This window comes from Apodemus sylvaticus, chromosome 1 (assembly GCF_947179515.1).
Source record: "Apodemus sylvaticus chromosome 1, mApoSyl1.1, whole genome shotgun sequence".
Lineage (NCBI taxonomy): Eukaryota > Metazoa > Chordata > Mammalia > Rodentia > Muridae > Apodemus > Apodemus sylvaticus.
Genome location: NC_067472.1, coordinates 76,387,547 through 76,415,345, shown reverse-complemented (window position 1 = coordinate 76,415,345; position 27,799 = coordinate 76,387,547). Strand labels below are relative to the sequence as shown.

General features: G+C 42.5%; 1 protein-coding gene across 1 annotated transcript in view; it reads left to right on the top strand.

The window, feature by feature from the left end:
* Plpp4 (phospholipid phosphatase 4) overlaps positions 1–27,799 on the top strand; it is a 133,719-nt gene that overhangs the window by 97,084 nt on the left and 8,836 nt on the right. Inside the window, exon 6 of the mRNA XM_052174599.1 lies at positions 23,294–23,464. Coding sequence (XP_052030559.1) covers positions 23,294–23,464 — 171 coding nt within the window. The remainder of the gene's footprint in view (positions 1–23,293; positions 23,465–27,799) is intronic.

The following is a 27,799-nucleotide window of genomic DNA, read 5'->3' as shown; positions in this document are numbered from 1 at the left end:
GACAGGCAGTAGAGGTTTATGTAATCCTTTCATTTTATGTTGCTGTGCTAAAACACCCTCTCAGTTTAGGAGAGAGTGTGTTTATCTTTCAGTTCTGGATTATAGTCCATCATTTTGGGTGTTTAAGGCCACGAGAACGTAAGGCAGGTAGTACAGTCAAGAATTAGAAATGAATGCATATGTTCGACCCTTCTTGATTTCACCACACGGCTACAGAACGAAGCCTAAGGAATGCTGTTGCCCATTTTAGGCCATTTTCCCACCACAATTAATGTACTAGAGATACATCCCACAAACACCTGCAAGCTAACTCGATCTGGATAGTCTCCTATTGAGACTCTCACCAGGGAATTCTTCCTTGTGTCAAGTTGTCAATGAAAACCAGCCACCCTCGTCTACATTCACCATCACCCCAAACCTGCCTTTGGGGGTGTCAGGGGTACGCTGATAACCTCCCAAACCTGCAGGTGAAAGAAAGTTGCTGACTCAGGCAGTTCAGTAGGAAGAAAGCAGAGAAAATACCAACGCAGAACAAGGAAACAGAAAACGCCAGACTATGAACAATGAAGCCTCTGAAGAAGTAATGGAAAGGCGGGGCTCCACAAGAGAACATGTGTACCTGTGAGGCAGACTAAAAACTGTTCCTCATTGTTCTGTGGCTGATTTGAATGAAGGATGGAGGAGCCCTCTGACTGTGGGCTGGCCCCACTAGGCTCACTTCTTTGTGCTAGAATCACACTTTAATTTTCTCTGCTTTGTGAGGAGAGGATGGGGACTGCTTAGCTACAAAGGGTTTTGACTTCTCATCAGTGTCACTGGTTCTCTACTTGGCAACTGGTTTTTCATGCTCTCTTCCCTTGGAAGGAAACACTCTGAATAGGAAACAAGAGCAGAAGCCCCTGAGCAGCTTGGCATCTGTGCTTCCTTGGGCTAACTGCTCAGTCAGTTACCAGGGCTCCCATCTGTGCTCTCCAGGCTCAGTCTGTTACCAGGACTGTCCAGGAACCCCTGAGGTTCCTGGTGATAAGCCTCTCAGCAGAGACTTGACGAACATCCAGACCTACTAGGCGTAGAAGGAAAGAGTACGGGGACTTGGGATTTGCCTCACTCGGTGTCTAATTGATTGAATGGATGGGTGAATAGAAGAATGGATGGAAGTAATTTCAAGTCTTAATCTATCATTTAAAAGCCATGAGTTGGAGCAGGTGACGTGACATTTGGTTGTCTCCCTGGTGCCAAGCACTAAAAGAAGTGATGAGGGTCCAGAGGCCAACGAGGTGACACCTGTCCTATAGAAATTCCATTTAGGAAGGATGGAAATACGACAAAAGGAAGCTTTACATAGGAACCTCGCTGGTTCTGTCTCCCAGGAGACCAGACTGTAGGTATTGTTGTGACTAAATCTATTGTTCTCTCAGCCTGTGACCTAAAGGGCTGTCCATCTCCTCTCTGCCTTAGCCATTAGGAGATTACACACGCTAGTCTGAGGATGTTACCAGAGACTAATAGTGACAGTTCAGGTCCCTAATGCCCATAACCAACTTTTGTTGTCCTTAAATTATTTTCTTCCAATAAATCGATGACAAATTCTCCTGTCACCGAACACTTTCTCTGGGGTCTATGTTTTGCAAAGATTCCTGAAAGTGAGTTTTTTTTTTTTCAAAAACCATACTGACAAAACTTTCTCTTAGTGTCCTGGGAAGCACCTCTTCCCGTCCTACAGATGGTGTAAAGCTAACAGGTGGCTTGCTGGCATTCTTGACTTTACTCATGTTTGCGTTCCTCTTTTTCATAATTAAAGTCACAGTAGGGATGGAAAAGTTAAGCTCAAATCAAACTATCTCTGCCCCACACATCTGTTTAGAGCTGGGTGTTCAGGTGTCATGAGTATGATGCTAAACAGTGGACAGAGCTACGAATATAAGCTTGCCATTTGCAATAAAAGAGGCATGGAAAATTCAGTCTCCTGCTGAGAATATTAAAATACGTGCAGAAGCTTTCAACTATGTTTTTACTACATTTCTTGAGACCTTGCAGTGCGCCAAGTATACAGTAAGTTTTTGACATGCATCGTCTTATTTAAACTTCACAGTGACCTAGATATTTTATCTCTTTTGCAGGTGAAAATTAAGGATTAAGTATTCTGTTCAAGGTCATATGGCCAGTAAATAGGGGTTAGGCTCCAAAAAGGGAGGTATTATTTTGTATATATATCTATCCATCTTACACCATCGTCACTTATTTCTTGTGGGGATTGGTTTCCATACCTCCTACAGACATGAAATCTTTGTATAAAATGACATCCTATCTGCATGTCACCTGTGTACAGGTTCACATGTGTTTAAGCCTCCTATTCTCTGGAATACTGAGTACAATGTAAATGATATATAAACAACCATTCTGGTTTATTGCTTAAGGAATAGTGAGAAGAAAAAAGTCTGTGTTCATTTAAAATGCTATTATTTTCCCAAATATTTTTTTATCTGCAATTGGTTACATGAATCCTTAGATGCAAAAGCTACTGACAGGTAGGGCTGACTAAATTTAGATAAAGACATTGGCATCAAAACAATCTCCAATTGGTTTTCTGCTGCTGTTTCCTTCCAAATATATGTATCAGAAGAACTTGATTTAATTTCCTTGTTTGTGGAGTGCATTTCATTGGTATTAATTTTTATAAAAGAAGAAATAATCAAAGGCTTTAGTTTTGTCTATGCTTGTAAGAATCATGCAGAATATATTGACAAGTGGCAGAGTCACAGGCGATAAAGAGGAGACCAAATGAAATCTGTGTTTTTACCTTAAATAGCTGAACTTGAGACAGCACGATGGCTTACCCAGTAAAGGTTTGAGAATCTAATTCACTCTCCAGAACCCATGTGTGAAGGACAGTCAACTCCCACAGCTGGCTTCTAAGCTCAGCACATGGGCCATGTTCCCCACCCCATCTCCCAAAATAAATCAACATTAAAATGTCTACATCAGAGAAGTATAATAGTGGTGAAATCTGGACTATGTTCCAGTCTAAGACCTGGGCCAAGCAGCAGCTTGCTTCGTTTATTTCGTCATTATTCTCCTCACAAGCCATGTGTGTCCCCTGGACCCTTCTGGCTGAGTCTGTGTGTTCAGAATTTGCAGTAGCTTGAATTCTGTACTCTGAGAAATCAATCAAGTGCCTCAGGAGATGCCGTGTCTCATTCTCCTCTGATCTTCCCCGAGCCTCTCGTAATTAAGCATTAGTTGGAGTTCATTGCACTTGAATAATGGTAGGCTTCCTTCTCTGCTTTCTCTTGAGGAACATGGTTTCTGTTTTCCGGTTAACCAAATCACTATCATCATAAAAATGCAATTTAAAGGCTCTGTAATTATAGTATGCATTTGTCTCTGAAAACCCAGATCCAGCACTTTCTGGTCATTAGTGTCTTGTTCTCACTGGCACACAGCGCCTTGGTATGCAGAGGTATCTTGCCTGGCAAAGATGGGGCTGTCACAAGGAGAGGAGATGTAGGTTGAGAGACTTGAGTATGGGTTTCCTTTATACAGTGATCTAACTGACCTGGTGACCCAGTGGATAGCTGCACAGTCCCTGTTGTTGATCATTTGATAATAATTCCAGCTCCATTTGCTCCTGAAATATGTTCTTTCTGTGACACGCTACCACTGTTTAACAGGGATGCTTAACTAATAGTAAAATATAGGCACAAATCATATGTAAACATGTCCATGAAGCTTCAAGAATATAATTATTACTATAAAATAGTAATGTTTATAAAAAGTAATATGTTAATGTTGATACCAGCTTGTTAGCAGTAAATATTTGCCTGGTATATTTCTATTGTATATGCCCTGTTTTATGTATTTGAAATTTAAGAAAATAATTTCAATGTTATTTCTGTTCTTCCTCAACACGGGACCTTATCCATTTGTAATAATTTTATTGGTGATATTTTTTATAGATTTCTTTATCCTCTATGTACTGGTTTCACACCTGTGTTTATATTTCCTTCTTCACTTTAAAAGTTTTACAAACTTTGCACAATTAACAAAGTCTTGAGTAACTTTTCTTTGAGCAGTAAAAACACCAAATGGATTTGGTCTGATGAATACAGTATAACTTATTAATTTTGTGTGGCATTATAATTCCAAGACTGATTTTTGTTTCCTTCTTTCCAACAGAGTTAACACCCCAGGCATAGTTCAACTATGCCAATATTTGTACTTCTTCTTTACTTTTTCTTTCTCAGCCTTTCCACATCTCACCTAAAATATATGCTTTAAATTTCCTTCTTCTCCCCGCCCCAGGGAAAATTATGTTTGAATTTCTAAATTTTACTTGCTATCATTTTTGGAAGGTGACTTTATTCAATATAGGTTTCTAGTTTGACAGTTTTCCTCTCCAAATCCTAGGGATATTATTTTATTATCTCTTAGTGTTTAGGTTGGGTTTCATTTATAGTTACTTAAAAGTCTTGTTGCTACTTCATGGTGTTTCTTTCCTTCTTTGCTGGATGTTTTTAACATTTGTTTTTTTCTTTTCTATGCTGAAGTTTTGCTATTATATTCCTAGGCATAGGTTTTCTTTTTCATTTTCTTGAGAAGGGATGAAGATTGAGAGACCTGAGTATGGCTTTCCTTATACTGTGCTTTAATTCTTTTTCAAAGAATTTGGAATTCCTTTTGGATTTATAAACATGTTTTCCAACATTTGGAGATAGATCTGAATCTTGTTTTTTTCTCCATTGAATCATTTCTTCACTAATTTAGAGCTTCAGTTAGACATGTATTAGACTTCCTCATTCTATTAGCTCCTCCCCTCTCTAGCTTTAAACTGTCTTTAAATCATATGTCTGTGGATATGTGAATGTGAGTACAGTTACCCAAGAAGACCAGAAGACCCCCCCTCAGGACCCCTGAAAGTGTATTTACAGACAGCATTGAACAATTGAGCATTTCAGATACTGGGAAGAGATTGGGACTTCTACAAGATCAGTATATACTCTTAACAGCTGGGACCTTCTCTCTCACTCTTCTCTTTCTCTTGTGGGAAATATTAAAAAAGAATGACCAATTTTTCGTGCTACACCCAGCTACTCTCTGCCCCAGTGGCCTGTTCTTATCTCATGGAGACTCTCTGACTCAGAGCTCCAAAATCTGTCCACCAAGTTCCCACTTGTGGGTCATTACCGTGCCATCCCCATGTGTCAAGACTCGAACAGCATTTTGTGGTACACATCAGGCAAATGCATGCTTTGCCACTGTACCTTTCTCTCTGGAACCCAGTTTTGCTGCCACATGAAGGAAAACGCCACACAAACTTAGCTCAGAATCAATGGTAACTCAGTCAATCACTGGGCACATCAAGGAGAATCCTAATCTTACAAGTCACATTAAATCTAAATCCTCAGGTGGCGAATACATGAGACGCTAGCAGCTACATTTTGCCCTCTTGCTAACCCCATCAAAGGCCCCTTATCTCCCTCCTTCTTCCTCTCTTTCCTGTCAAACCCGGAAGTCCCTCCTACTCGGTCCTTTATTCATTGGAGAAGGTTCACAAGTCATCTGAGTATGTGACTCATTCCTCATTCCAGACAACCCCTCCTGGGAAAGCTGAATGAACATCAAAATACAGGCAGCATCAGGACCGTCCACAACACTTCCCCCTTTCTAGCCTCTTAAAAGACTTGTCTCAGATATAAATTGATCACGACTATTACCATTTTGTAATTTATAAAGTACAAGATAGACCTAACAACCAATCTATCATTTTTATAAATAAAATAGAACACTGTCATTTATCCTAACTTAAAAGACTTACAGTTCTACACCTGACTTATGTCCTGGCTTGAGATTGTATGGATCTGAAAACCATCCTCTCAAATCTCTTCTCTCAATGTTAAATAGCCTGGGAAATCTGAGAATGACCAGCATTTCTGAAAATATAGGAAAGCTAACACAGCTTCCAGAACTGAGACAAACTGTAGAGACAGCTGCCTACCTATACAGCTCCAGTAAGTCAGGAAGTTGGAACATCAGTCTGCAGCCTTCTGGCCCAAGATCATCTGTCAAACCTTTGAAAAACAGAAATTATTAAAGACTAGCCTTTTCTGTCTTGGCAGAACTAAGCTGTCCTAACCTGTAAATTGTGTTCTTTCAAGAACAGTACAGGTCTGCGAGAGGTAGGCAATTTCTAGCCACCTATCCACAATATACAACCTCACCTGGAGGTATAGATGCTCAGCTGGTTCTTTGAATCCACAAATGGGAAGCTGTTAGAAGCATATTTGTCTCAATAAGAAGTGAATAAATAACATTAAATGTCACATTCTGTGGATTTCAGACATTTTTAAAAACTAACTATGTAAAGAAATCGGGACTGTTATCCATTATCTACAGCCTCAGCTATTTCTAATTGAAATATCTGAAAATACCCTAAATGGAAACCCAGAGCTATGAATTTGCTATTTGGCTCTTAACACACAGGTTTAAACATCTCAGATCAGTTTATAATAACAGTTATAGAAGGACTAGGTCCAAGCCTTGCACTTTTAAAATCTTTGTAACCATAGAAGAAATTTATACCAATGAAACCTTGATTTGGCATCAAAATAAATTCTGTACCAAAATAAGAAATTATGACTTCAACTTAGTAACAATTATAAAGATTTCTACCAAATGAGATTATGGCTGTACAATCAATTCTAGCTGTTTCCTCCCTGTTCCAATTATGACCATTTCTAAATTCCCCAGAAAGGCAACCTTAAAATAACCACCTCCAGCCCCCAAGCCCAGGCAACTGGGATGACAATGACTCTTCATAACTTCTTCAAGCTGAATATGGGCATTGATATATTTTTGAAGGAGGGGGGAGTATGGAGAATGAGGGAGTCAGTCACTTGGCCTTAAGAAGGCCACACCAGTGATTGTATTAGTCTCTGATGGCTGTATCCTGACTGGATCCTGCTGAAAGTCCAAGACATCAGGAGTTCAAGCAGGCCAGTTTACCATGTCTGATGCTAAGACTCGCCAAAGCTGTATATTCTGTAATATACAAATCTCAAAACAAAATTTTAGTATTATCAAGATAACTTTTTTCTTTGATTCTCTGGAATCTAGTTCTCCAGGGGTCTTCCTCTATCAAATCTGATCCATATAGCTCTGGAAGATGTCCAGAGCCTAATCACCTTTTCTAAAAACACAAAGACAAAACCTTTCTCCCAAATCAGCATATCCTTGAGCCAGTAACGCGAAAAACCTTTATTTTGTCCTCTCTCCCAGAGGAATAATATAACCACAAAACTCAAAATCACACCCATTTTGAAAATTAAAACGATCCAAAACAAATGAAGTAAACTAAAATACTGTATGTGCCTATTCTTAGGCTTTTTCTATTTTTTCCATGCAGGATATTAACCCAAAATTCTGTGGAGTCCACGTTAGACAGAATTTGAGTATCCTGAAAGACAATATAGCAATATATCTTTATACCATCTTTAAAACAATGAATTCAAACTTTCACTAGCATCTGCCTATAGAAAGAACTGTTTTTACTTGTTAAGCTCGCTGCCTAGAGCAGCCATCCTGTTATACCATCTCTCTGTTCAGCTCTCTACCTGGAGCCACAGACATTTATTTATTAATACCTGTTATAATATCTATCTGTTGAGCTTTCTGCCTGGAGCCACAGACATTATTAATTAATATCTGTTTATAGCAGGTAATTATCACTGTCCTGTCTACTTAAAGTCAACGATCTCTCTCTCTCTCTCTCTCTCTCTCTCTCTCTCTCTCTCTCTCTCTCTCTCTCTTAACTTTTCCTTTGTAGATTTCTACTCTTCTTTGTTGTCTTTTGTCTGAATTCTGTAAAACATAAAGAATCTTCTATTTTGCTTATTCTTTATTCAGTTTTGTCTCACAAGCTATTTAATCTCTGTTGAGTTTATAAATTTTATGATTAATATGTTTCATATGTGGAAATTCTCTTTTGTCTTTAAGACATATACTTTGGAGCTAGAGAGGAAGTTTAGTGATTAAGAACTTTTACGAAAGACTCAGGAAGTTCTGGCTTCCAAAAACCTGTGTATGTACATGATACATGATAACTCATTTGGGCACACAGATAAACATACATTTAAAAAAGAAAACTTTAAAACAGTGTAGAGAAAATATTTTGTGTGTTGTATGGAAATATCATCTGTCAACAGAAAGCTGATGGCCTATTAGCTGGGGCAGGAAATAGGAGGTGGGAGTTCCAGTAGGGAGAAAAGAATTCTGGGATAGAGTTGGGCATAGGAAGAACTTAGCCCCAAACTTTGGGGAATCAGACACATGAAACTGAGGAGAGGAACCAGCCATGTGGCACTCATAGAGTAGAATAAATGGATTAATTAGGTTATGACCTAGTTGGGGAACAAGACCCAGCTTATGGCTTAGGCATTTATTCATAAATAATGAATCTCAGAGTTGCTAATTCATGCTCAGGTGGAAAAGCTCAGAGTTTAAAAATACCTATTTTATCCATTCCTTTATCATTTGTATCCTGTCCTTATTTTTAAGTTTCTCAATAAATCTTAGCACATACTGAACATAGTGATTTTTTTTAACCTCTGCCTGTGATTAGGATATCTAAGTTGGTGGTGAATCAACGTGTCTTCTGTGTTCTTATTCATGATGCCAGAAATCGTTTGTGCTTGAGTTTTATTCATAGAACTTGCTATTTGGCAAAGTCTGGGTGCAAGTTTAATTCTTCTAGAGAGGAGACTTGCCGATTGCATCATAGCATGACCTCATCAGAACCGCTTACTCAAAGTCAATTCTCCACTTAAAGATCTGGGAGCCCATAGGAGAAGCACAGACGACACAGTAAGTCCATGACAGTTGGCCATTAGTTGTCACATATCTTCATGCAGTACAGATGGAGTAATAATAACCAATTTATTCTATTCTCTGAATAGAATAAGACACAACTGTCCTTCTTCTTTGGTATGTTCTTAGAGTTCTGAGGCTTACTCAGTCCTCCTGTAATACAATCTCTGCCTTGAGTATCCTGAGACTATGTCGCCTACACACACACACACACACACACACACACACACACACACACACACGCACGCGCGCGCGCACACACACACATACACACACACACACACACACACACAGAGAGAGAGAGAGAGAGAGAGAGAGAGAGACATACCATGTCCACCCTGGCCTGACTTATTCCGTCTCTTCATTCAGGGAAACCTCACTCTCATTAAATCTTCTTTCAGTGCAATGATGTATTTAAGGTTTTATTTTTTTCATTTTATCAAATGTTGATAAAATTAAACATAATAATTATTTTAACCCATTATTTTAATAATTATTTTAAACACAATAATCATATGATCATCATCATCATCTTTCAATTAGAAAACCAGAAGTCTGGCTTTGGGAACGGTTGGCTATATCTACGCTGGGAAAAAGAAAAGGCCAGTTCAAAGATAGGGAGATATAGATAAGAGAGTGAGCCAGTCTAACAGTTGTCCAACTGGAGCTCTAAAGTAACAAGGAAATGTCTGAAGTTGGTATAAACATGTCTGAGCTCAAGCCCAGTATCTACAGTCAATAGTATTTGTAGGTCTCGCTTTCTTAGCTCTAGAAATGACAGCACCTTACATCTGCATGATGGGTTCTGCTTGAAAAGTGCTTTCCCACCAAGGGGTATCCACATTTGGCCAGTGAGTAAGATCTCTGTGGGAGATACCATGCCGATTTTGGCTAATGTAGAACCCAAGTCTTCAAACACTTGGAAGACACAGTTGACTTGGAGTAGACGATTTAAGAGAGGGTAGCAGAGGCTAGCAGAAGCTAGCAGAGATTTCCATTTGCTTTACTTCACACTGTCTTAAGTGATTTGGAGCCTGAAGCTGGCTTTCTGGATAAAATCCTTTGATCAATTAGTTGTTGTCTGCGAAGGTCATGGAAATGATGGCACAATATATTTTCTTTTCCAAATTGAACATGGCCCTCCAGCCTTAAAAAAGCAACCCCACAGTTTTTATATGAACAAAATCATCAGCTATTGAAGTTTAAATGTAAGTCATAGGGGAGACATCCTTTCCCTAGGTCAGAGACGTGAGGCTCTCTGACATATTTATGGTTAGTTTCTCTTAGAATATGAGAGGCAATCGTGGCTGATATTTGGATATACACAGATTGTTTCCAGAAGGAAAAAACACAGGGAGTTTGAGGAATCTCTGGATGCTACCACATCAGCTACACCAGGCTGGTTTCCTCAAAAAACAAGGTGGCCTGGAGTAGCTGGGGATGTAACTTCAAGCCCAGTTTCTCTCCTCTTTCCTTTATACAATATTATATGTTTTTTGGTTTTGTTGTTTTTGTTTTATGTCATTAGTTTTTTTTTTTTTTAGATAGAGTCTGAAACTTAAGCTGGCCTGGAACTCACTGTGTATCCCAGGCTGACCTTAAACTCAAGCTGCTCCTCCTGCCTCAGCCTTTTGACATTGTAGGTCTGAGCTACCATACCTGAGACTCCTTCCACTATGCAGTTCTTAGGAGATTTGCTTGGGCTCTTGGCCAGCACCCAACACAAACTTCTCTCTTGGCCATACCCGACAGAGGAAGCATACCTCCTTGCATAACTTACTCATTTTCCCTTCTGGTGTAGGCTGAGAGGCCCAGGGGCTAACGGCTTGTTTCCCCTAATAAATAATGCCACAAGTGCTACCTACGTGGAGTCTTCGAGAGTCATTCTTGTGGGCATAACTCAAGAAACTGGGGTAAGAGACTACTGTGTCAACAAAGCTACCCTAAGCCATGGCTTCTGAGCTCCTTGTTTTCAAGCCGATAAGGAAACAGACAAGGAGTGAGCAGATCTTGTGTAGATTTATTAAGGAGAAGTAAGAAAAATTCAGGAGAGTGAGAAGGGTTTCCAGGGAGGAATACAGCTATATTGCCCTGCCTGGTAATCTTTTATGGATCTATGGATAGAGATCTATGGATCTATGGATAAATCTTAATGGGCATTGGTCACTTTTGAATGCTTTGTGGACTGAGCCAGTGGGGAGTCTACACACCTTAGACATGATCCTTTGACCAGTCGGAGGGTTACTTATCTATTTAGGGAAGAGGTAACATGATTACGTATTATGATTATGTGATTGGTCCATGATCCCTTAAGAGCCCTGCCCTTACTGTCAGAAGGATGCTATCTCTTGTCTCACTATGTAAGGCATAAAAGTCAGGTAGGTGGAAGCTATCTTTAGAGAATACCAGGCAATAGCAGCCACGGTTACTCTACAGACATCTGTAGCCAAAGCCCCCCGCCCCCCAATCCAAGTGTAGAAGAAATCAGATAAGCACATGGAGCAAGTCAAAATCTACTGCCTCTTGGCTCTTCCCAAGCATGCACATTACTATTCAGACCCCATTGTCAAATTTATGTTATGGCAAGGCCTTTGGAAGTAGAATAAAAGCATTTTCCATTAAAATATTATCTTTGTGGGAACCCTGCCCAGGCTCTTATCAGCTCCCCTCAAGGCATAATGGGAAAGGTAATTTCTCCCCTTTGAAGGCTTAGTCTTATATTATGTTTCACATCACTGTGAAATATCATCCAGGCTGAAAGGGGAGCCGTTGTCCTGAGGCTCTAGACCTGCTGTAGATGGGGATGTTCTGATATGCAAAGCCGCTTCCCACCTTCCCAGCTAGGCTCCCATGCCTCCTTGAGAATCCTGATGAACATTTTTCAACAATCCCTGGGGTGGGTGACAGAAGACAGGTGGGTTCTCTTGCTTAAAAAGAAATCCTTAATTCTCCTCTTATGCTTCCTCTTCTGGGCCATGCTCATTTCCAGGGCTGGTGTCTCTAGAACCCTGACCCAGGATGGGTACCATCTGCTCTCAGTTATCCTTTTCTGTTACCAAGTTCTCTTTGACTGCTCTTAACCACTGAGGAATCACTCCAGCTCCCATGTGTGTACTTGGTGGGTTCTCAGGAAATGTAGATATTGACAGAAAGGATGCAGACCCGATGATAAGGGAAGATTTTGCAGAAGAAGATAAGGATGTGCCCAGTAGAGGGGAAGAGCTTTGGAGTCAGGCTTGCAAATGCGTGGGTTCCAGGGACCTGTGAGAGGAAGTGAGCTGGGCCTGCATTGCATTCTTGACCACATCTCACCCTCTAGAAAGTGTGTGTGTGTGTGCGTGTGCGTGTGCGTGTGCGCGTGTGCATGTGTGTGTGTGTGTGTGTGTGTGTGTATGTGTGTGTGTGTATTAAGAGAGAGAGGTTTTCTGTCTACTAGAGAGATGATCTCAAGATATTCCTAAGCTTCCTCCTCCTCTTCCTCTTCCTCCTCCTCTTCCTCCTCTTCCTCCTTCCCCTTCCCTTTCCCCTTCCCCCTCCTCTTCCTCTTCTTCTTCTTTTAGTTTTTTCGATGCAGGGTGTCTCTGTGTAGCCCTGGCTGTCCTGGAACTCACTCTGTAAACCAGACTGGCCTCAAACTCAGAAATCTGCTTGCCTCTGCCTCCCAAATGCTGGGCTTAAAAGTATGTGTAACCACTGCCTGGCAACTCTGAGCTTTGAAAAGAGCAGGGCCCTCTCTATTTCCAGAATTCACTGCTTAGAATCTGGGCCAGACTCAAGGAACAAAATGAGCTCCCTTCATTTGGCTCAGAGGAATCTATAGAACATAAAGGAACATGGGATTCTCAGGCCTAAGGCGTGGGAAGATGAAGCGGCTTATCACTGAACTTGACATAGAGTAGGAGCTTCATGAACTTAAGCAAGTACTAAACATTCCATCAAAGGAAGACAGCCAGGTCGTATCCACCAGGTCTACTTAACTCTGCCTCTGTCGGTGGTCCAGGATGGTTGTTTGTGCCTCTTAGGACAGGACAGGACAGGACAAGAGCTTCAGCAGTCCCAGGCTCAGCTTGCCTTCCCCAGAATACTTAGGGTCTGGCTAGGACAGGACAGGACAGGACAGGGCAGGGCAGGGCAGGGCAGGGCAGGGTAGGACAGGCTGAGAGGAACTTCAGAGTCTCAGGCTCACCTTAGCTTCCTCAGGATGCTTAGGGTCTGGCTCGCCACTTTTACCCTAGCAGATAGCTCACAGTATCAGTTTTTGTTGCATCTCTTAAACAATTTTTATTCTTGTCTTCTGCAAGATATCCTGACTGAACCTTCCCCTCCCTTTACTCCTTGAAGTCCTCCTTACCTCTCTCCTCCCCAAGAGCTATCTCTCACCTCTCCCAAGAAAAGAGCAAGCCTCCCAGGGGTATCAACAGAACATGAACATGGCCCAGGTTAGAGTGAGACTGGGCATAGCAGGCTCATGATACTAGACTACGTGATTCCGCTGGGAGCTTTGGCCATTCTGCCCATCCCTGGACTCCGCAAGCAGCTCTGAAAAGTTGGATGCTTTCGACCACAGACTGCAAGCAGCCAAGAGCATCCTCAGCCTTTCCCTGCCTCCCAGTCTTCCATTCAATGTCTTGTGTTATTTCAGTGTAACTTCCTCAGGGCAGAAGCCAGGTCTTTGGTATCTTTGCTAGGCCAAGTCTATGAGTTGAAAAACGAGGGAATTAAATTGAGAAATTCGTCATATAAAGGCAGGTATGGTAGACCACTCAGATCTTGGGAGACAGTGGCAAGAGAATCAGGGCTTCAAAGTTGTTTGTAGATACATAGTTTAATGCAGTTGGGCTACATAAGGGCCTGACCCAAAAATTCAGACATAGAGGATAGAGAGAGGAGGGAGAAAAAGAAAGGAAAGAAGGAAGGAAAAGGGGAGAGACTTTGATTGTGTTTAAAATAGGTTACAATACACAGAATTATTTCCAAGGACTCTAGGAGCTACCTCTTGGAATGAGTCACTTTACACAAGAATGTCTGGCCCTCTCATCGGAGACGCATGGGCTTTCTGCAAAGGGAGGAAGAAAAACCTCTCTACCACCTCTTTTCTTCCTGTCTTCAAGTTTGTTAATTTTGCTATCATCTCCCAAGGGCCTCTGGGGCTGAGAAGAGCCCTGGAAGCCGACCCTGGAATTCTCTCTAAGTGGATTTGTACTTAGGAGATTCTATTAAAGCTTCTTTCTCGAAACGGGGCTTCACAGAATGGAGACAATGGTGGATGCCACCGCCAATACTAAGAAATGAGCAAGCACTAGCTACCAAGACTTGTGCTGAGGGGTTCAAGTTTCCCGTGTGTAGTCCTCACGTAGTGTGGAGAGTCAAGTATCACTGACCCGACTGTGCACATATGGAAATGAAGAGCCATTCCCTAAGAGGCAAACTCACGCGGGACTCAATGATGGAGCTGAGTCCCACACACACTCAATGTTCCTCCTTACTCCGTTCCTCCTTACTCACAGAGCTCCCTGGAATAAATGCATCATTAGCCACATATTACCTGCTTAACTTAGAGAAATGACCTGTGGTCTATCAAGTGATTCTTTCTCCGGCAGGGAGAAAAGAAGGAAGCTTAGGCTCAGAGGTCTCTTCAAACACTGTTGGCCATTGGAAGAAGGACCAGGGTGAAATCTCAGAGTGGCAGGACATCACATTTTAAAGTTTTTTATTTACTCAATTACATTATTTGCTTATTTGGTGTGTTTGTGAGTGTGCGCATACACAGCCTCTCATTACTGAAGCCTAGAAGGGAATAGTACAGTGCAGAACAGGACCGTGCACTGTTCTAAGAAGGTAAGCAAAGCAGGTTCTTGGCACTCGCTACCACACTGGTCCTTGTGAGGCAGCGGCAGCTGCAGCGGGCTTGCTACCTGTGCCCTTGGCTTTGTGTGCGACTGTGAAGCTGCTTTCGCAGCCTCTGCAGCGCGCCCTTCAACACTGCCATTCAGATACCAAGCGATGCCCTCCTTCCTCTTGGGAAAGGACTCCCCAGCCCTTAGAATCCAACAGAAAATTCACACAGATTGCCCCGTTAAAGCACAGTTCTATCTCCAGTGCCGAGAATGATGCTTGCCTGGAAAATTTATTATTAGAAAAAGGTAAAAATGCAACAGGAAAGGCAGGGTGATTCCTTGATTCTCGTTTGTTCTTTTGGTTACAGAACAGGTTTAATTAGCTAAAGTTTGAGTACATCTTGCAGTCAGAGGGATAAGAAGGCAGATGTAAATATTTCTTCTTTAGATGGAACAAAAACAATGATAAATCTTAAAATCGATGGCATCTTGTGTACAGTGACCTATAATGATTTAATTGGTTCTTACATCTCTTCATTTACCCAGAATTTCACTTAAGTCACATTTCCATTGTTCGCTGTCTTGTTTTTTTCTTTCATATTTTTCTTGCCTATGGTTTAATAAGATGATTGCTTATGAAGAGTGTCATGAAAATCGGCTCTGTTCACCCAACATTCTCTTTCTTCTCCCTTCTTCACCCCCTCCTTCCTTCTCCCAGTATCCTATCTGCTTTGTCGACATATATATCAATAATTTTATGTATCTATAAAGCATCTAATATCTACAAGTGAGAGAAAATATGTGATGTTTATCTCTGAGTCTGGCTTGAATTTTTTTGTTTTTTTTTTGTTTTAGTTTTTTGTTTTTAAATATATGTTTATTTATTTTCTATGTATAGATTGTCCATTCATTTCATTATTACACTGTAGCAGTCTTTAGACACACCAGAAAAGGGAATCAGATCCCATTGCAGATGGTTGTGAGCCACCATGTGGCTGCTGGGAATTGAACTGAGAACCTCTGAAGAACAGTCAGTGCTCTTAACCACTGAGCCATCTCTCTAGCGCATGGCTTGTTTTGTTTAATATGATGATCTCCAATTATATCCATTTTCCAGAAAATTATATAATTTCATTCTTCTTTAGGACTGAATGAGCCCCGTTGTGTATTGAGACCATGTTCTCTTTATCTGTGTACTGTTTATGGCATCTAGGCAGATCTCATAACTTGACTATTGTGAGCTGAGCTGCACTAAATGTAATTTTGAAGGCATCTTTATGACATGATGACTTTGAGTCCTTTAGACATATACCAAGAGTGTTAAAGCTGGCACATATGATAGACCCGTATTTGGTCTTTTGAGGAACCTCCTCACTGGTCTCTACAGTGTCCACAGTGGCTGGATTAATTTAATTTCCTACTAGGAATATAAAGGGGCTTCACGTCACCCATATCCTCATCAGTCCTCGTATTGCTTGTTTTCTTGGGAACAGCCATTCTTAAAGGATGGAAAGAATCTCCATGTAGTTTTAAGCCTCATGATATGGATAGTTAAGGATATTGCACATTTTTTTCATATACTTCTTAGCCATATGTACTTTGGGGGATTGTCCATTCATTTCATTATGCCATTTATTGACTGGGTTGTTTGTGGCTTGGGGGTAGTTGGACTTTGAGGTTACTAGGTACCTTACTTATTAATCTTTGTCAGTTGTGTAGCCAGCAAAGAGTTTCTCTGGTTCTGTGGGCGTGACAGAACTCAGCTGCTTCTTTAGATGTGCAGAAACTTTTCATGTCCCACTTTTACAGCTTGCTGATATTTCCCCAGCTCTTGGTGTCTTTTCAGAAAGCTCTTATCTATTCCTATAGCTTGAAGTGTTTTCTCCTAATAGTTTCAGATCTTATATTGAGATCTTTGATCTACTTTGAATTGATGTCTCTATTGAATTGTATTGAATTGAATTGAATTTGACTTGGTGAAAGATGAAGATCTTGTGTTCTTCTGTATACAGATAACAGCTTTCCCTCACCATTTCTCACAGCGACTGTTTTTAATTCAGTAGAAGTTTTGACACCGTTGTCAAAGATCTTGTGACGGTAGCTAGCTGTGTGTGTGTGTTTAATGTGCATCCTCCGTCCTATTCCATTGACCGCTGTGTGCATTTTTGTTCCATCGCTATGCTGGCTTTGTTTTTATTGCTTTGTAATATAACTTTGAATTAGGCATTATGATGATATTGTTCTTTTTACTCAAGTTGGCTTTGGCTATCTCGTGTCTCTGAGCTTCCACCTGAAGCTGAGGGTTGATCTCACTTATAAGAAGAACAAATCATTTTTTGAAGAATCTTCTTCAGTGCCATTTTTCTCACTACTTAAATCTTTAAAGTGGGAGTGGGCTTAAGAGTCATCTGAGGAGGAACGGCAAGGCAAGCCATATTATGTACATAAGAGGGCTCAGGAAATGGGTTTTGCTTTGCCAGAGAAGAGCTGCACATCTCTGCCCGGTCATTTGGATTTCAGGGAGGGTGATGATTGATTGCTACCCAATTACAGCTGGGAGGGAGGCAGCCCTGTCCCTGGATGGCCAGGACACCCCCAGGACCACTCCCCTTGCCTTTGCCATAGAAAACAAGTGAGTTCTCATGTTCTTGAAACCAGGCTAGACACTCACTTTTGCCTTCTGCCTAGCCAAGAGCTTGCTTTCTTCCTAGCTAAGAGCATCTTTGCTGTTGTCAGGCAGATCCTCATGGCAAAAGTTACAGCTAACTGCTTCCATCCAAGAAGTGTGTACACGCACCCATACCTGTGTTCCAAATTCCAGGATACCAGGGAGTGAATTTGTTGCTCAGAAAAATCAGGTTCTTGGAACTCCCTCACTTCATTGGGTTTTTTTTTGGGGGGGGGGGGCGGGGGCGGGTATGGAGTTTCTGCTTATATTTCTATTCTTGCCAGTACTAACGTGTGTGTATGTGTGAGTGTGTGTGTGTGTGTGTGTGTGTGTGTGTGTGTGTGTTATTAAGGATATATGTATAAATACAAACTTCCAAAGTGGACAGTGCACTGGCTATGCACTTGAAAGCCCATTTTCTCAGCTAGGGTTGGATTCTCCCTCCTCCTCCCCCGTTCTTCTTTGGAGACAGGGTCTCCTGGTTTCCAGGACTGCTTTAAATTCTCTCTTTGCACCTGAATATGATCTTAAATTTCTGATCATTCTGTCATCTGCCATCATTACATGAGTGCTGGGATTATAGGTCTGTGTTCCATGCCTGGCTTATGTGGACCCAGGGCTACATGCATGCCAGGCAAGCAACTCTACCTGCCTTGCTACATTCTAGTCTCAGTTTTGTTTCTTCATCATGCTAGAAAGTAGTGATCCAATTAAAGGGAGACAGAGAATCGACTCTCACTGCAAATGGGCGTCATCTACCTAGTTCCAAGGTGGGATGAAGAACCCCCAGGCAGCTCAGCTGAGTGTGTTCCTTTGAGAAGAAAATAAGGTGTAGTTAGCCTGAGTTAGAAAGTTTGTCATTGATGACTTTCTTTCTTACTTGCTCTCCTCATTCAATTTGAATCTAGGATTCAGGATCTCAGAGCCAAATGGCTCACGGAACATTGCTTCCTGGTCTCAAACCCCCTTGTCTCATAAGGAATTATATTTATTCAACCATAGCTTTGTGGGTCTAATTTATACTCATTAGTTAATGAAAAGTCAAAGAAGCAAAAGACCAGAACTGTGTGATGCTCAGTTGTGTCTGCCAGGCCAGAAGGAATCCCCTCCTAAGTTCATTGTCAGAAAACAGAATACTGGGTCAAAAGTATATAAATGTCAGCAAGAAAGTGACAAGCATGAGGTTTAGCATGAAATTGGAGCTTTGTATTGTCACCTAGAAAAGTAAGAGCATGCAGTGCTTTTAAAGTACTGCCCAAAGGGCCAGGAGCACACGTCAAAGGAAACTGGCTGCTGCAGTTCTCCTGGCCTCCAGGCAATCCCTATCTACCTTTACAAAGAAAATCCTCCTTTTCACAGAGGGAAAGGCCTCCCTGCTTGGGAGAGCCTGTGCCCTGGTGTTGCCTCCCACTAGGCAGGAGAGAGGACTTTACCTGCATTCCAAAGAATGATGCAAAGCCCTTGAGGCCAGACCTGGTGCCAGCACTGCCCTGTGAGAGCTCCTGGGTGACAGAAGGCAGGTGAAGGTTGGGACCTCATTGCTAGCCAGGTATCTCTTTCCTTCTCCATCTCTTAAAGATATTAAAGAGCAGGTAGAATTGGAAACTTGAGCTGATGACGCATCTGTGTTGTAGTCTTCAAGGCATTTTTATATGGGTAGTATACAAATGTATTATCACCATCGTTCGCATGGTGTTCCTTGGCTTTTTAAATACTGTTTTCCTGAGAGATGACAATTTAGCATTGCTCTGAGCTGTCTCCTCTCTGATTCTGGAAACTTCCATCCATAGCCCAACAGAGCCCCAGGGCCAAACTTTTCTGCTCCTTACACTTAGAATAATTAGGTGGCTAGACTTGCTAGGCTGTCTGTCTTCAATAAAGACCATAAAACCTGTGTTTGCTGTTGGGATGCTGCTCATAAGGAGAAGAACTCCAGTGCACACATACAGCTTCCATGTGTGCTTCCTTATTTTTGCTTCCTTTGAGTGCCTGAGAAAACCAGATTTAACATATATTTCAGAGGCAGTGGGGATCCATTGTAACCTTGTTTGCTTTGGCTGCTGAGGGAGAGCTACTTTGCTGCACATTTATGCTCATTACCAACATCCCTTTTAAGTAGCTATGCATTTTTCAGAGATAACTTGAAAAAGCTGAAGGCAATTCACTATTCCCCGTGGTAACTATGCTGGCCTGGAACCTACTGCTGAGTCCTCCTCTCTTCTTTCTTTCTTTCTTTCTTTCTTTCTTTCTTTCTTTATTTATTTATTTTTTTATTTTCTATATTCTTTGTTTACATTCCAAATGATTTCCCCTTTCCCAGTTTCCCCCTCCCCATAAGCCCCATAAGCCCTCTTTCCTCTGCCCTTTCCCCAATCAACCCCCTCCTACTTCTGTCCTGGCAATCCCCTACAATGATAGATCAACCCTTTCCAGGACCAGGGCCCTCTCCTTCCTTCTTATTGGGAGTCATTTGATATGCTAATTGTGCCTTGGGTATTCAGAGCTTCTGGGCTAATATCCACTTATCAGTAACTGCATTCCATGTGTGTTCTTTTGTGATTGGGTTACCTCACTTAGGATGATATTTTCCAGTTCCAACCATTTGCCTAAGAATTCCATAAATTCATTGTTTTTAATTGCTGAGTAGTATTCTATTGTGTAAATATACCACATTTTCTGTATCCATTCCTCCACTGAGGGGCATCTGGGTTCTTTCCAGCTTCTGGCTATTATAAATAAGGCTGCTATGAACACAGTGGAGCATGTGTCCTTATTGCATGCCGGGAATCCTCTGGGTATATGCCCAGGAGTGGTATAGCAGGGTCTTCCAGAAGTGTCATGCCCAGTTTTCTGAGGAACTGCCAGACTGATTTCCAGAGTGTTTGTACCAGCTTGCAATCCCACCAGCAGTGTAGGAGTGTTTCTCTTTCTCTACATCCTCGCCAACACCTGCTGTCTCCTGAGTTTTTAATCTTAGCCATTCTGATGGGTGCGAGGCGAAGTCCTCCTCTTTTCATTCAACATTCCTATGTAATCTGAGTTTTCATGTTGCACCCCCAACCCCGGCTGTTGCGGGTGTCACAGCTGTCTTGCCTTTAATTAATAATTTTTAATTTTCCACCTTTGTAAACAACACTGAATAGGAAATTTGCTAGTTCCCCCACTCAGAGTTTATGCTGTCTCCTTGAGATTGACCTAAAGGCCCCTAAAAAGATGTTGGATGTGTTTTAAGCCAGGGCTTCTTACACTGTAGTGTCCATACAGATCCTTTTAGGGATACTCTTGAAAGCCAGTTGTCACTCACGGGCCTGGGGCCAGCCTGAGAGTCTGAATTTAAAAGAAACTCCTTTGTGGTGTCCACACTACACCGCAGGCTGTGCACCATTCCTTGGGCTTGTTGGTGTGCTGCCGAAGCATTTGTCAGAGCTGTTCTCCCAAAGTCACTGTGTGGGCTGGGTGTGTAGCAGCTCTCATCTTCAGGAGTATCTTCCAATCAAGATGAAGGTTTGGTAAGTCTGTCCTCTGGAGAAGAAGAGTTGTAGTAACTGCCCTCAGGGAAAGCTTCTGAACGTGGTCATGGCGACCATTATAACCACAGGGAAATTGAGATATGGCCCACAGGGCTGCAGCCATGAACAGACACATCTAATCCTGGCACCATGCCAGACTGCTAGAGTAGACTGTCTGGCAACAGGACCTTGATACCAGTAGTTTTTAAAGTTTCTTATGTATTAGAGACTCTAGGGTTGAGCAGCATTCTTCTAAGTTCTCAGAGGGTCACTGAATTAATCTGTGTTCCTTTTTTTAAGCATCAAGTCTTTAAAAATGTTTTAATATTAATAATATTTATACCTATTCATAGGGTGCAGTGTGCTAGTTTGATACTTATAAATGATGCAGAATGATCAAGCCAAGGTAGTTAGTTAGCATTTCCATCTCCTCAATTGCCATTTTGTGTAGGGACCTTTGGATAGTTTTGTTGATCCTGAAATACACAACAGATGCCATAGGTTATAGAAACCCTGCTGTGCCACAGAGCATTAGAACCAAGCCTTCCTAATAAACTGCCTGGTTGCCTTTTACCCAAGCTCTCTCTATTCCAGTTATCCATTCTAGTCACTAGTGACCACTGTTTTACTCTGCTGTGAGATCAAAGTTTTAGATCTTGCATGAGCAAAAATGTATGCATTTTTCTGTGTGCTTACTCATTTTAACTATTGATTTTATACAATCTAGAATCACTAGGAAAGAGATTCTTAATGCGAAACTGTATAGGATAGGTTGACCTATGTCTACGTACGTGCAAGATTGTCTTACTTGGTAGATTATGAAAGATCGAGCTCCCTGTGGGCAGCACCATTCCCTAGACATCATGCAGAGTATAGGAGAAGAGAATGCTATCTGAGAGTAAAAAGCAAGCTCCCATGTGTTTATTCTCTCTGCTTCTGGCTATGCATCTGATGCCTTCCTCTCCTGCCTTGACTCTTCCGCAATACTGGACTTGGATGGAACTGTGAGTAAGTAAACCCTTTGTTCCCTAAGTTGCTCTTTTTTTTTCATGACATTCATCACAGCAACAGAAACAAAACTAGAATCGTCTTTCTTGAGCACATTTATTTCACTTAGTAGAGTGTCTTCCAGTTCCATTCACAGGCCCATAAATAGACGGATGAAAGCTTTCAGGTTTACGCATAGCATACTATATCCAAACTCCATGGTTTTAAGTCTTTGCACTTCTAAAATACAGTAATTTTATAACTTGATACGGATTCACGGTGTTTGCCGTGAGTGGCTTCTCCCTCTTGTCCAATCCTTTCTGGCACTTGCCGAGTCATCCTAGCAAATGCTGGCATTTCCTGCTTTGTCTCTAACAAAACGCAGGAATCATCTCAGTCATCTTACTTGTCCTGACCCTTCTAATGCAAGCAAAAACCTTACTGATGCTTTCCCTGGGTGCACTTTTTTCTTATCTCATATAATATATTTTAACACAGTCTCTCAGCAAAGCAATGTTCTTCCATCAGCCCCCAAGTTCTGTGAGAACAGAGACAGTATCCTGTTCATCTTTTCCTTCTCCCATTTAACCTGTGTCTGTCTAGCATGTATTGGATAGCTGTTCTAGCTATCTTCTGTGCGGTGACAAATCACTCTGAAAATAAAAAGCAACTTGGGGAACAAAAGGTATCTTTCATCTGATATGTTACAGACCATCATGGAAGGAAGCCAGGTAGTTTAAAGCAGGAGCCTGATTATTGGCTTGCTCCCTGCCTCATGTCCAGCTTCCCTTCTTAAACAGGCCAGGCTGCCATGCCTAGGGATGATACTGCCCATGGTGGTCTGGGCCTTCCTCCCTCAATTAGCATTTAAGAAATTGACATATATATAGATATAGATATAGATATAGATATGGATATGGATATGGATATGGATATGGATATGGATATGGATATAGATATAGATATAGATATAGATATAGATATAGATATAGATATAGATATAGATATAGATATAGATATAGATATAGATATAGATATAGATATAGATATATAGATATAGATATAGATACCAATGGGTCAATTTGATGAAGGCAGTTTATTAATTGAGGTTCCATTATTCAGGTAATATCAAGTTGACAAGCAAGATCACCCATCACAAGAATCATTAACCCTTGGTTGAATGAATGAGTGAGTGAAAGAATAATGAGACAGAATAAGCTTTGGGCACATGCAGATCTGGAAGGTCATTCTCATGGTTGAATGTTTATTCTAGAATAGTTGTGGCAGGAGAACAGATTGTCTACAATAAGCCTGGTTCCTCTTGGCCTATTCTTTGGGGCATAAAGATGTCAGACAGAAAGCCTGAGATATACCCGAGTTCCTGCTGCTCCTCACCTGCTAGGGTAATGCCTGCTTTTTCTCTTTGGCAGTTGCCTTCTCGGGCCTCGGTTTCACAACATTCTACCTGGCTGGCAAGCTGCACTGCTTCACCGAGAGTGGGCGGGGGAAGAGCTGGCGGCTCTGTGCTGCCATCTTGCCCTTGTACTGTGCCATGATGATCGCCCTGTCCCGAATGTGTGACTACAAGCATCATTGGCAAGGTGAGTCCCTGAGCAGTCCTCACAGTGGCCTGTCCCGTCTTCCAGGAATGGATGTTGGGTGTTCCTTGAATTGGGAAGAACTGAGTCCCCACTGTCAGAAGATGAGATATGGTATTCATCTTGCCCCTGCTGAGAAGTTCTTTTTTTCTCATTTGTTCTCGAGAAGACTGATCAAGCCCTCCCAGGATGTCAGGTCTTCATTGTAGCCACCCTGACCTCAGACCCAAATGTGATTTCTCTGTGGGATTGGTCTTCAGTCTCAGTGCCAAGTTGGTTTTGGCTCCTTTCCCATTGCAAATCTAGTCCCCAAGGACATATTTCTCACCACAGAGGCCATGCCAAAGGGTATGTACAGCCCAGAGACCCAGCTTAACTAATATTCTCAGGAGCTACCACAAGGCTGGGGTGAGGCTTGCCTCTGTATCAAGGCTGGGGTGAGGTTTGCCTCTATCCCAAGGCTGGGACAAGGCAAGCCTTGAACTTACTGTATCTCAAGGCAAGGGTAAATTTTGCTTCTGTACAGCAGTCCTAAGAAAGTCCTTGTAACCTAAATCACAAACAAGTGAGAGGTTTGTTCTTGGTGTGTGACTGACCTTACCATGCCTCTGCCAATAGACTGCAGTTCTCAGTTAGCCTGGAAGACAATCACCGCCTGCCATAATAGACAGGGAGCAGGGACAGAAGCGACAACCAGAGTTGGTGTGGCTTCCAGGGATGGCAGGATCAGTGGGGGGTGCTTCCCCAAATAGCATCCTCTTACCACCCTAATCAGCTTCATCCACACCCACTTAGTCCTGGACTTCTATCTTAGAGTAGAATAGAGTCGGGTGTGGTGCCCAGGGGTCTGTATAGCCAACAAGCAAGCCCATTCTTTCGTCACTTCTGAGAGGCACCAGTAAAGAGCCTGTTTCTTCTGCTCTCTCCCAGCCCTCCTGAAACCCAGGTCTTGGGAGTCAGGTATCCGAAATGGCATTTTGGAGTTGGATGGCATGGGGGGACGGGGGATGTGGAGGAGATACTGAAGCACAACTTAGACAGGGTAGGGGTGGGGAGTGCTCATCCCGTGCACCCCGATAGAGGAGGTAAAGGAAGCACCCCTGAGCCGTAGCTGTAGCCCTCCCCTGTTCTTTAGCTTCACCACTGAGTTGAGCAAAGTTTTTGTTGTCATGAAAACCACATTATAAGAAGAAAAGAGGGCCCGAGTCCCTGAGGTAACAGCAGCACTCGGTTTAGTACTATTTTCCTGCCTCCTTTGTGCCTACAGGATTAAGGGGTTAGAGCATTTCCCTGCAAGAACAGTATGGGCCAAATGGCCTTGAGTGAATTATGTCTCCTGTTACCCAGGGAACTCGTTTCTTCCTTTGCTATAGAGTGCTAATATCTGAATCCTTCACAAAGCACTGTGATGTGCTGAATACTATAATGAACCCAAATGTCATTGGTAAATACGAATGTGCTCTCTCACTGCCACTGAAAGGATGATAGCATTTCCTAAACAGCTGACTTAGTGGCAGGTGTATTTTTGCCACACGATCTGTTCACAAGCCACCAGTACTGAGTTGCCACTCTTATCTGGCCATCTTGGATTTGGGAAACAATGAAGAACTTCAAAGGACTAGAGAAATAGCTCACTGGTAGAAGGCTCGCGTAGCAGGCATGAAGTACCGGGTTCCATCCTCAGCACTGCATCAATTGGGTGTGGAGGTGCACGCTGAAGATTCTAGCACTAGGGGGCTGGAGCCAGGATCACCTGAGGTTCAGGATCAGCCTTGGCTGCACACTGAGTTCATGTTCATCCTGAAATGTGTGAGAACCTGTCCCCAAATATTTAAAAGCAGGTTCAGAATGCATGCCCCCACCCCTTCATCTTTGCTTAATGTTTTACTGGCAACCTAAGAGGTGAAGTGTGAACTTTTTCAACCCTCTCGGACCCTAGCCTGACTTGTTGCCATTTCCTCTGTGGCTGAATAATGTGGCCACAAGGAAAGAATGAGAAACTGTGTTTATTCAGTCCTCAGTTGGTCGGGGAGAAATGGAGGAGACCTCTAAGGCTTTCATCTTGACAAACACATAGCAGGGAGGCCTTTGACTGCAGTGTAGGTGGATGTTAGAGGCAGGATGCTTGATTGAGACAAATTGTTTTTTCCTCTGTGGTCCAGTGACCATTGGCAGGGACTATCAATCAAGGTGAAAATCTATATGGAACCCATAGGCATCAGCAAATTCCACATCCTTCTTATTATTAATGTTAGTTAGCAACATTGCTATTATGGGATTGTATGACTCCATTTCAGTGTGATTTAAGCAATGAAGTCTGTATGGAAATAACAACCGATTACTTCATTACATATTCATGTCTAATCGATATCCCATAATCTCACACGGCATGCTCTATTAGTTTTCATGGTTGATTTTTGTTATTTCTTCCTCCCTAGTTCACCCTAAATAGACAAATCTGCTTTTTTATTATATGAAGAGAATATGGGGGTATAGGCATAGATAGGGCTACACATAATATATTCAGTGAAACTTCCCCAGAAAGAGCTAGCTGGATCAATTCTAAAACTCTATGTGGCTGATGTTCCCTTTGTCTTTGTGCTAGGCTGCCTTCCAGGTCATTTGGAAACCAGAGAGATTCATCTGTCGTGCCAGGGCAAAGACTGGTACCTGGTAACAGGGCGCACCTTTGTGATTAATCATGAACACGAAGCATTTGAACTCAGAAATTTGTAGAATCCCCACTCTGGGAAAACAGAAGCAGAGAAGGACAGAGCATGCATAAGCCAGCTTCTGCCTCCTCTCACTCTTGAGTGTTTGTGGTTCCTGGCCCGGGAAGAACCATTGCTATGACTGGAAATATCATGTGCTTTGCTCCAGCATCCCTGTGTGAATTAGCACTCATGCACACTCAGACACACGCGCACACACACACTTGCACATGCACAGGCACATGCAAGGGCATACACATACAGACATATTCAAAGGCACACACACACACACACTACACACACACACACACTACACACACACACACATACACACACTACACACACACACACACACACGCACACACACACACCACCACCACCACCACCACCACTAGACCTCTCTTAGACTATCAGAAGCAATCCTTTGGTTTTCTAAATACAAGGACTTGAAAGGATTTTTTTTTTAACTGTTCGGTTGTTCCCACCAGAAACCTACTCCTGGGCCAAACAAACTATGGCCCTGCTGCTCTCTGTTTAGAGTATGCCATCCCAAAAGAATGTATTTCCTCTCCATCCATCCGCTACCTGTGTGGCAGGGCTGAGCTCACAGCATCCCATGCTATTTAGGGACCTCAGAGCCCAGCTGCCCATGATAAGCATCATGTCGGTGTTGGTGCTCAGAAGAATGGGAACAGTCTGAAGCCCCATGGTGCCCCTCCTTCTATGCAGAGCCCACCAGACAGGCAGGACTTTTGCCTGCTTTCCTTGAGGAAAGAGGTTGCTTGCTCCATGGATACTTTGTTTCACTTTACTCTGGGGATCCCTTCTCTTCTCGCTTCCTGTGGTTTTCTGTACACTTTTATGGTGAATGTGTTTCTAGAATTCATTTCCTCCCCCAATGCTGCAGTGCTCCCGGCTGGTTTTCCATGTCCCTTTGCTACAGCCAGTGAGCCTTCGGTGAGCCTGTAGGCTTTTCCCTGAGTCCCTGCAGGAATCCCCGTCCATACTCTATTCCTTCAACACCATAGCCCACACCCTGCAGTGACCTGCAAGATCCCACCTGTCAGACCGGCCTGCTCCTGCGGCTTCCTGATGCTCCTGGAGCTCTCCAGGCCCACCTCACCAAGGGGCCTTTGCACTGGCTTCTCACATGCTGGCCTGCTTTCCTCCTTGATGTGGGCAAGCACTGGTTCTTTAGCTCCCCTCTAACCTGCTTCCACCATCACATTGGTATAGACTCCACAATCCTTTTCAGTTCATCACACCCCTCATATTGTGCCCCACTACCCTAACTCACGTGCTACCTTTTGATAACTAACTTAGTGCTTATTGACAATTGTCTAGTCCTATCCACTAGAACAAGGGAGAAGACAAACTGTGAATCCTATCTATAGGCCTTATGTAGATAAATCATTTCCATGGCCGTTGTATGAAGGCAGCTGTGCATGCAATGTAAATGAACAGATTGGTGTCACTGGTTGACCCATCTAACATAGGCAGGGAAGTTTGCGTGGCACATGCTACGTACTGATGGAGTTTTCTTGACTTGCTGGAACAAACATCTACATATCAGATGTTTAGAATGACAGCGGTATTGTGCCTTACTATTCTGGAGGCTGGGCATCAA